The 10,835-nt window shown below is 44.2% G+C and overlaps 1 protein-coding gene across 1 annotated transcript; it reads right to left on the bottom strand.

Moving 5' to 3' along the window:
- Positions 1 to 4,223: 4,223 nt before the first annotated feature.
- Positions 4,224 to 9,556, bottom strand: LOC311118001 (ephrin type-A receptor 5-like). The gene is made up of 3 exons (XM_084192881.1): positions 9,139 to 9,556; positions 5,952 to 6,194; positions 4,224 to 4,562 (listed from the first exon to the last, which is right to left on the bottom strand). The coding sequence occupies exons 1-3, from the start codon at positions 9,288 to 9,290 to the stop codon at positions 4,457 to 4,459; spliced, it is 501 nt and encodes a 166-aa protein (XP_084049007.1). The 5' UTR covers positions 9,291 to 9,556; the 3' UTR covers positions 4,224 to 4,456.
- Between the last annotated feature and the right edge of the window lie 1,279 nt (positions 9,557 to 10,835).

A 10,835-nucleotide genomic window follows, 5' to 3' on the forward strand; every position in this document is an offset into this window, starting at 1 on the left:
AAGATACTACATCAGTGTCTTCTTCTCTCCTCATACAATCTATTTTATTACTACATACAACTCACAAAGAATGCAGATACAGTGCCTTGCAAAAGTATTCATCCCCCTTGGCATTTTTTCCTATTTTGTTGCATTACAACCTGTAATTTAAATGGATTTTTATTTGGATTTCATGTAAATGACATACACAAAATAGTCCAAATTGGTGAAGTGAAAAAAAAAAAAAAAAAACTTGTTTCAAAAAATTCAAAAAAAAATAATAACGGAAAAGTGGTGCGTGCGTTTTTTCTCATTTTGTCTGTCATAGTTGACGTGTACCTATGATGAAAATTACAGGCCTCTCTCATCTTTTTAAGTGGGAGAACTTGGACCAATGGTGGCTGACTAAATACTTTTCCCCCCCACTGTATGTATTCACCCCCTTTGCTATGAAGCCCCTAAATAAGATCTGGTGCAACCAATTACCTTCAGAAGTCACATAATTAGTTAAATAAAGTCCACCTGTGTGCAATCTAAGTGTCACATGATCTGTCACATGATCTCAGTATATATACACCTGTTCTGAAAGGCCCCAGAGTCTGCAACACCACTAAGCAAGGGGCACCACCAAGCAAGCGGCACCATGAAGACCAAGGAGCTCTCCAAACAGGTCAGGGACACAGTTGTGGAGAAATACAGATCAGGGTTGGGTTATAAAAAAATATCAGAAACTTTGAACATCCCACGGAGCACCATTAAATCCATTATTAAAAAATGGAAAGAATATGGCACCACAACAAACCTGCCAAGAGAGGGCTGCCCAACAAAACTCACGGACCAGTCATTGAGGGCATTAATCAGAGAGGCAACAAAGAGACCAAAGATAACCCTGAAGGAGCTGCAAAGCTCCACAGCAGAGATTGGAGTATCTGTCCATAGGACCACTTTACGCCGTACACTCCTCAGAGCTGGGCTTTACGGAAGAGTGGCCAGAAAAAAGCCATTGCTTCAAGAAAAAAATAAGCAAACACGTCTGGTGTTCGCGAAAAGGCATGTGGGAGACTCCCCAAACATATGGAAGAAGGTACTCTGGTCAGAAGAGACTAAAATTTAGTTTTTTGGCCATCAAGGAAAACGCTATGTCTGGCGCAAACCCAACACCTCTCATTACCCCGAGAACACCATCCCCACAGTGAAGCATGGTGGTGGCAGCATCATGCTCTGGGGAGGTTTTTCATCGGCAGAGACTGGGAAAATGGATGGCGCTAAATACAGGGAAATTCTTGAGGGAAACCTGTTTCAGTTTTCCAGAGATTTGAGACTGGGACGGAGGTTCACCTTCCAGCAGGACAATGACCCTAAGCATACTGCTAAAGCAACACTCAAGTGGTTTAAGGGGAAACATTTAAATGTCTTGGAATGGCCTAGTCAAAGCCCAGACCTCAATCCAATTGAGAATCTGTGGTATGACTTAAAGATTGCTGTACACCAGTGGAACCCATCCAACTTGAAGGAGCTGGAGCAGTTTTGCCTGGAAGAATGGGCAAACATCCCAGTGGCTAGATGTGCCAAGCTTATAGAGACATACCCCAAGAGACTTGCAGCTGTAATTGCTGCAAAAGGTGGCTCTACAAAGTATTGACTTTGGGGGGGTGGGGTGAATAGTTATGCACACTCATGTTTTCTGTTTTTTTGTCTTATTTCTTGTATGTTTCACAAAAAAAAATATTTTGCATCTTCAAAGTGGTAGGCATGTTGTGTAAATCAAATGATACAAACCCCCAAAATAGCCATTTTAATTCCAGGTTGTAAGGCAACAAAATAGGAAAAATCCCAAGGGGGGTGAATACTTTCACAAGCCACTGTAGAGTAATCATTGATCATTAATCAATTATCTATCTCAGAGCAGAAGTTATGTGAACATGACTGTAAAAAAGTTCAATTGATAAAGCACTGAGAAGTGATGTAAGCATGTGTGAAATCATACTCTACACTCTTAGAAAAAAAAGGTGCTCTCTAGAACCTAAAACGGTTCTTCGGGTGTCCCCATAGGAAAACCCGTTGAAGAACCCTATTTGGTTCCCGGTAGAACCCTTTTGGTTCCAGGCAGGACCTTTTACACAGAGGGTTCTACATGGAACCCAAAAGAGTTCTACCTGGAACCAAAATACAACCCTTTTGTAACCCTTTTCTCTAAGAGTGTACATATTCTCCAAGTTAACCCAGTCCCTGTAATGTAATGTTCTCCAGCCTAAAGAACATGGAGAGAAAACACAACTCCATGGTTTTACTATACAGTATATACATGTTAAAGCCAGGTAGTGTTGCACCAACTGATGGTTGTGGATTTTATTTTGACTGGAGACTTACTTCATAATAATGCATTACCTCCTACGACATGAAGAAGAAGAAGAAGAAGAAGAAGAAGAAGAAGAAGAAGAAGAAGAAGAAGAAGAAGAAGAAGAAGAAGAAGAAGAAGAAGAAGAAGAAGAAGAAGAAGAAGAAGAAGAAGAAGAAGAAGAAGAAGAAGAAGAAGAAGAAGAAGAAGAAGAAGAAGAAGAAGAAGAAGAAGAAGAAGAAGAAGAAGAAGAAGAAGAAGAAGAAGAAGAAGAAGAAGAAGGTGGGTGCTTACATCTGTCCTCTTTCACACATGTACCAGTGTGTATTATATTATATCCATGTGTGTATTGGAAATGTTTTTTTTTTGCATTTCCCACTCCCACTGAGACACCCCCGGAGAGTGAGGTCACGGCCAGGGTTGTGTAGTCATGACGAAATACTACACAAATACATTGCTTTTATAGAATACAAGTTACAAATAAATTCCTAATACCAAGATAAAACTCTATATTGCTTCTTAATACTCAGTAGTTCCCCACCAAAATAATACATTTAGTATGAAACCAGTCTTACTGCATGAACACAGTCCAGTCTCTGTAGGGTAGCGGAGAAGTGGAGGAGGTGTGATGAAGCTTGGTGTGCAGAGGAGAGTCTCATAGATAACCAATTAGTCAATCAGTAGAATGTCCTGTTAGATGTTGTAGAATCTTATAGATTGCTGAGGGTTCCATTGAAGGTTCTGTTTGAAATATGGATGTTCTGGTAGGTTCCTGGAGGTTCTGTCGGTTGTCTGAAGGTTCTGATAGACTGCAACATGTTCTATTTCTCTATAGGATGCATGTGGAGCTATGGAATACTGGAAGTTCTGTACAATTCTGTAGGATGTCTGTGGATTATGTTGAGTGCTGCAGGTTCCGTCGTTTGTCTGAAAGTTCTTAAGGAGGTTTGTAGATACTGCAGGATGTCTGTAGGACATATGTGGGTTCTGTAGGATATCTGTGGGTTATGTAGGATATCTGTGAGTTCTGTAGGATATCTGTGGGATCAGTAGGATATCTGTGGGATCAGTAGGACATCTGTGGGATCAGTAGGACATCTGTGGGTTCTGTAGGACATATGTGGGTTCTGTAGGATATCTGTGGGATCAGTAGGACATATGTGGGTTCTGTAGGATATCTGTGGGTTCTGTAGGATATCTGTGGGTTCTGTAGGACATCTGTGAGTTCTGTGGGATATCTGTGGGTTCTGTAAAAAGTGCTGAAAGTTATTATGTATTACTGTAGATGATGTTGAAGTAATGTAGGTTGGATGTCTAGAGGTAATAGACCGTGTGTAGCTGCTGGGGGTTCTGAAGTGCTATACATTCAGACTGGGTTTCCATGTCTGAGTCCCACCCAGGAAGAGTACTCAGCTAGTGCTCCTCAGACTGGACTAGGAGAAAATATGCCAAACAAGCCAGTCAAAAAAATGCTGTCTTTTAAAACATCTCATGGCTCGGATTTTGGAACCGAATGTTACCCGGGCTTGTATAATATAATTCACTAGCCCGGCTGGCCAGTGAGTTCCATCCCTGAGAGTACTGTTACTACACAGAGTCCTGGTTGAGGCCATCTGCTCCTCTCACTTCACCCAGTAGAGGAGGTGTTCAGACACAACTGCTCAACACCAAGTGCTCCTCAGTTCATAAAGTCATGTCCTGTTGTGTTTCAGTTTGTTTCAGTCAATAAATACATCATGTTCATATGCTCATAGAAAGTTCTAGGCCACTAGATCCATATGACTATCTGTCTGCCTGTTGGGAGTAGGGTCAGATCGGTACTGTAAAGTTTATACGTCTGGCCTGTATCATTGGTCAGATCGGTACTGTAAAGTTCATTCGTCTGGCCTGTATCATTGGTCAGATCGGTACTGTAAAGTTCATTCGTCTGGCCTGTATCATTGGTCAGATCGGTACTGTAAAGTTCATTCGTCTGGCCTGTATCATTGGTCAGATCGGTACTGAAGTGTCTGTATGTCCAGACCCAACATCCTGTAGGGTCAGATGGGTACAGTAGCGTTCATCTCGTCTGACCAAAGGTTCAAAGGTCAGATATGGTGTCCATACTGTACATCTGGCCATAGGGTGAGGGGTTAGAGGTCAGATGGGTAGAGTAGCATTCACCAGGCTAACCCTCATCTCCTGGATGCTGTTGATGATCTTCTTCTGATGTCCAGCCAGGGTCACTCCAACCGTCCTCAGGTCACTGCAGGGGAAACATAGTCCTCAGTACCTTTAGTCATATATTCACTGGGTTGTAGGGAAAATAGTTTTTAGCTGCTACACTGGCCGGCTTGAACAAAGCCACTTTATCAAGTGTTCTTGGCGTTAGCCACGAGTCAAATTTTTAAAACCAGAACCACAACGTTATTTTACACTGAACAGCACGAGCCTCTCACGGAGCCGTGTTGCTTAAGTCCAGGTTACATTGAAATGAATGGGAGCGTTCGGCAGAAGTTACCCGTCCAGGGTAGCAGGCCTAGGGTTGACAAATACCGGTAACTTTCCCCAAATTCCCAGATTTTCCAGAAATCCTGGTTAAAGGATTCCCTGCTTGTTCCCTCCCATTTCCAACCGGAATTTCTGGAAAACCTGGGAATTTGGGGAAAGTTACCAGAACTTTACCTGGGAATTTGGGGAAAGTTACCAGAACTTTACCTGGGAATTTGGGGAAAGTTACCAGAACTTTACCTGGGAAATTGGGGAAAGTTACCAGAAGTTTGCAACCCTAAGCAGGCCTTAGTGTGACCTCCTCCATTCTACCCCCCATACGGAAAATCTGTTCTCCCTCAGCACACACCATCTTCCGTCTGACACAGCAGAATCTACAGTGCTTCGCTCTGCAAACTCTGTTGCAGGCTGTTACTTCCCAAGACAGAAGAAAATGTGTTTTCTGTAACCTTAGCAACTTTTGCTGAGTAGAGATGACATTATACACCTTAGCACAGGAAGAGATGGGCGTGTCCCAAAGGGCACACTATTCCATATATAGTGCACTACTTTAGACCAGAGAATGGCACCCTATTCCCTATACAGTGCACTACTTTTGCCCAGGGCCCTATGACACCCTATTCCCTATACAGTGCACTACTTTAGACCAGAGAATGGCACCCTATTCCCTATACAGTGCACTACTTTAGACCAGAGAATGACACCCTATTCCCTATACAGTGCACTACTTTAGACCAGAGAATGGCACCCTATTCCCTATACAGTGCACTACTTTAGACCAGAGAATGGCACCCTATTCCCTATACAGTGCACTACTTTAGACCAGAGAATGGCACCCTATTCCCTATACAGTGCACTACTTTAGACCAGAGAATGGCACCCTATTCCCTATACAGTGCACTACTTTAGACCAGAGAATGGCACCCTATTCCCTATACAGTGCACTACTTTAGACCAGAGAATGGCACCCTATTCCCTATACAGTGCACTACTTTAGACCAGAGAATGGCACCCTATTCCCTATACAGTGCACTACTTTTGCCCAAGGCCCACAGGATATAGGATGCCATTTGGGACACGGCCTCCACCTTATCAGAGGTTAAACAGGAGGAAGGAGACGATCTAGTGTTTCTGGGAGACTTACTCCAGGGTCATGTGAGACACCACTTCCACTGAGATGTATCCACTTTCCATGAAGAGCTCCGAGTAGCGACCCATCTTGATCCCCTCAAGCCACTCGTCTACAGACTGGTACACACTGCCCTCCGTCGGGCCTACTGATGCAGACAGACTGGTCTCCGTCGGGCCCACTGATGCAGACAGACTGGTCTCCGTCAGGCCCACTGATGCAGACAGACTGGTCTCCGGGTCCACTAGATTAGAAACCCTGAGAGAGGGGAGGGGAGAAGCACACATCATGTCAGTGTCCCGTACATTCTGGGGAGCAGAGGGGAGAACAGTAGTTGTCAAAATACTGAACCTTGTGGAACACCCCAACTGACCCTTGGTGATATCCGAGGATTCAATATTGTTAAACGCAGCGTACATATAGAGTCTGCTATCAAATATTTATTCCGTTATGAAATCTGTAGTCTGAAATCTGTAGTCTGAAATGTGTAGTCTGAAATCTGTAGTCTGAAATGTGTAGTCTGAAATCTGTAGTCTGAAATGTGCAGTCTGAAATGTGCAGTCTGAAATGTGTAAGTCTGAAATGTGAGGTGTAATATGTGTCATCTGCTGTGGGATCACACTGCATATTCAATTATGAGGCCTCTAATTGGTAACCACAATTACAGTCCTGCTGAAATGGAATTACACTGTTCTATTTAAATGGTCATATAACATTATTCTCAAGCAGAAAACATAAACAGTGAGGGAAACAAGTATTTGATCCCCTGCTGATTTTGTACGTTTGCCCACTGACAAAGAAATGATCAGTCTATAATTTTAATGGTAGGTTTATTTGAACAGTGAGAGACAGAATAACAAAAAAAAATCCACAAGAATGCATGTCAAAAATGTTATAAATTGATTTCCATTTTAATGAGGGAAATAAGTATTTGACCCCTCTGCAAAACATGAAAAAGTACTTGGTGGCAAAACCCTTGTTGGCAATTAGAGGTCAGATGTTTCTTGTAGTTGGCCAGCAGGTTTGCACACATCTCAGGAGGGATTTTGTCCCACTCCTCTTTGCAGATCTTCTCCAAGTCATTAAGGTTTCGAGGCTGATATTTGGCAATTCGAACCTTCAGCTCCCTCCACAGATTTTCTATGGGATTAAGGTCTGGAGACTGGCTAGGCCACTCCAGGACCTTCATGTGCTTCTTCTTGAGCCACTCCTTTGTTGCCTTGGCCCTGTGTTTTGGGTCCTTGTCATGCTGGAATACCCATCCACGACCCATTTTCAATGCCCTGGCTGAGGGAAGGAGGTTCTCACCCAAGATTTCACGGTACATGGCCCCGTCCATCGTCCCTTTGATGCGGTGAAGTTGTCCTGTCCCCTTAGCAGAAAAACACCCCCAAAGCATAATGTTTCCACCTCCATGTTTGACGGTGGGGATGGTGTTCTTGGGGTCATAGGCAGCATTCCTCCTCCTCCAAACACGGCGAGTTGAGTTGATGCCAAAGAGCTCGATTTTGGTCTCATCTGACCACAACCCTTTCACCCAGTTCTCCTCTGAATCATTCAGATGTTCATTGGCAAACTTCAGACGGCCCTGTATATGTGCTTTCTTGAGCAGGGGGACCTTGCGGGCGCTGCAGGATTTCAGTCCTTCACGGCGTAGTGTGTTACCAATTGTTTTCTTGGTGACTATGGTCCCAGCTGCCTTGAGATCATTGACAAGATCCTCCCGTGTAGTTCTGGTCTGATTCCTCTCCGTTCTCATGATCATTGCAACTCCACGAGGTGAGATCTTGCATGGAGCCCCAGGCCGATTGACAGTTCTTTTGTGTTTCTTCCAATTGCGAATAATCGCACCAACTGTTGTCACCTTCTCACCAAGCTGCTTGGCGATGGTCTTGTAGCCCATTCCAGCCTTGTGTAGGTCTACAATCTTGTCCCTGACATCCTTGGAGAGCTCTTTGGTCTTGGCCATGGTGGAGAGTTTGGAATCTGATTGATTGATTGCTTCTGTGGACAGGTGTCTTTTATACAGGTAACAAGCTGAGATTAGGAGCACTCCCTTTAATAGTGTGCTCCTAATCTCAGCTCATTACCTGTATAAAAGACACCTGGGAGCCAGAAATCTTTCTGATTGAGAGGGGGTCAAATACTTCTTTCCCTCATTAAAATGCAAATCAATTTATAACATTTTTGACATGCGTTTTTCTAGATATTTTTTTGTTGTTATTCTGTCTCTCACTGTTCAAATAAACCTACCATTAAAATTATAGACTGATCATTTCTTTGTCAGTGGGCAAACGTACAAAATCAGCAGGGGATCAAATACTTTTTTCCCTCACTGTATGGTGCTAATGATTCCCAGGCTAGGAAACAACGTAATGTAACCACTGAGCCAAGCTCCAACCAACCAATGTCTTATTTAACAGCACATGCAATTATGTAACGCAGTTCCTAATACATGCAGTCCCGGTGATAGAATGAAGAGCCACAGTGTTCATATTGACCAGGAGCTCTGTCTGAAAACCATGACAGTGTGGACAACATCATTCTCTGCGTGCCATTCTTAGAATTGGGATTCATTTGTCTGCTGCCACTTCTGCTCAGCTCAAAGTCTAACCACGGGACGGGATTTTGTGTGTGTGTGTGTGTGTGTGTGTGTGTGTGTGTGTGTGTGTGTGTGTGTGTGTGTGTGTGTGTGTGTGTGCGTGTGACAGGAGATAGTTCTGCTCAGCTCAAAGTCTAACCACGGGACAGGAGATTGTGTGTGTGTGTGTGTGTGTGTGTGTGTGTGTGTGTGTGTGTGTGTGTGTGACAGGAGATAGTTCTGCTCAGCTCAAAGTCTAACCACGGGACAGGAGATTGCGTGTGCGTGTGTGTGTGTGTGTGGGTGTGTGTGTGTGTGTGTGTGTGTGTGTGTGTGTGTGTGTGTGTGTGTGTGTGTGTGTGTGCGTGTGTGTGTGTGTGTGTGTGTGTGACAGGAGATAGTTATTTGTCATTAAGTCTTGATTTCTTGTGACGCCCATTTAGCCCATCAAAGCTTTCCGGTGGCATAACTGGCTAAGGCATTGTCAACAGGGCGGTCACGTGTGTTTGCGAGACAGATGACCCGAGACCAATGTCAGTTAAGCGAGCAGTGATGTCCGTCACACCGGCCTCAGTAAAAGTAATAGGAACAAATCCATCCATAAACAGTGATCCTCCTGACCTGTGCGATGAGTTGACCAGGGCTTTGAGCCTGCTGGGGTTGCGAATCAGTTTGTCTAGCAGAGAGACGATCTCCTCAAACTTGGGTCTGCTGTTTCTGTCCTTCTGCCAGCAGGCCATCATCAGGTGGTACAGGGCTACAGGACAGTCCATAGGGCCAGGGAGACGGTAGCTCTCCTCTACTGCCTTAATAACCTGGAGGGAGAGGTGTCAGAGGTCAGGTGGTACAGGGCTACAGGACAGTCCATAGGGCCAGGGAGACGGTAGCTCTCCTCTACTGCCTTAATAACCTGGAGGGAGAGGTGTCAGAGGTCAGGTGGTACAGGGCTACAGGACAGTCCATAGGGCCAGGGAGAGGAGCTGCAGACAGGTTTAGTATATAATGGGTACAGCGCTGCAGCAGAGAGAAGGAGTCTAGCTGAGAGAAAGAGAGGAGAGAGAGAGAGTCTAGCTGAGAGAGAGAGAGAGAGAGAGAGAGAGACTGAAGGAGTCTAGACAAAGAGAGAGGGAGAGAGAGAGTCAATTCAATTCTCTCTCTCAACTAGACTCTCTCTCCCCCTCTCTATTTTAGCTAGACCCCTTCTCTCTCTCTCTCTCTCTCTCTCAGCTAGACTCTCTCTCTTTTATCTAGACTCTTTCTCTCTTTTTCTCTCAGCTAGACTCTCTCTCCCTCGCGCTTTTAGCTAGACTCCTCTCTCTCTCTCTCTCTCAATCTCTCAGCTAGATTCTCTCTCTCCCTCTCTCTTTTATCTAGACTCCTTCTCAATTCAATTTTCAATTTTCATTTTCGAAAAACACCAAATAATGCATGCAGAGGATAAATAGGCCGATACCCGCTAATTATCAAAATCCAGAAAATAGCCACTTAATTCTATAACCACTTAAAAGGAAGTGATTCCCAAACCTTCCATAACAAGCCATCACCTACAGAGAGATGAACTTGGAGAAGAGTCCGCTAAATAAGCGGTCCTGGGGCTCTGGTCACAAACACAAACAGACCCCACAGAGCCCCAGGACAACAACACAATTAGACCCAACCAAATCATGAGAAAACAAAAAGAGAATTACTTGACACAATGGAAAGAATTAACAAAAAACAGAGCAACTAGAATGCTATTGGCCCTAAACAGAGAGTACATTTCCCCATATGTACCTTAACTATTTGCACATCGTTACAACACTGTATATAGACATAATATGACATTTGAAATGTCTTTATTCTTTTGGAACTTCTGAGTGTAATAATTTAATATTTATTGTTTATTTCACTTTTGTTTACTATTTTTACATTTTAGTCATTTAGCAGACGCTATTATCCAGAGCAACTTACAGTTATGAGTGCATACATTATGTAACGCAGTTTTTGATTTTATTTTTTATACTGGCCCCCCGTGGGAATCGAACCCACAACCCTGGCGTTGCAAACGCCATGCTCTACCAACTGAGCTATATCCCTGCCAGCCATTCCCTCCCCTACCCTGGACGACGCTGGGCCAATTGTGCGCCGCCCCATGGGTCTACCGGTCACGGCCGGCTACGACAGAGCCTGGATTCGAACCAGGATCTCTAGTGGCACAGCTAGCACTGCGATGCAGTGCCTTAGACAACTGCGCCACTCGGGAGATCCTGCTATCTACTTCACTTGCTTTGGCGATGTTAACACACATTTCCCATGCCAATAAAACCCTTAGAGAGAGA

Source organism: Coregonus lavaretus, assembly GCF_964263955.1.
Source record: "Coregonus lavaretus genome assembly, contig: HAP1_SCAFFOLD_6251, whole genome shotgun sequence".
In the NCBI taxonomy this organism is placed as follows: Eukaryota; Metazoa; Chordata; class Actinopteri; order Salmoniformes; family Salmonidae; genus Coregonus; species Coregonus lavaretus.

What these genes read in the sequence shown, in the direction of transcription:
- LOC311118001 (XM_084192881.1), bottom strand. Translation starts at nt 9,290, where the DNA reads ATGGACTGTCCTGTAGCCCTGTACCACCTGATGATGGCCTGCTGGCAG. An exon ending in CTGGTCAACTCATCGCACAG is followed by an intron (nt 6,195 to 9,138) that starts GTCAGGAGGATC and finishes CCCCTCTCTCAG; the next exon opens with GGTTTCTAATCTAGTGGACC. An exon ending in GTGTCTCACATGACCCTGGA is followed by an intron (nt 4,563 to 5,951) that starts GTAAGTCTCCCA and finishes TTTCCCCTGCAG; the next exon opens with TGACCTGAGGACGGTTGGAG.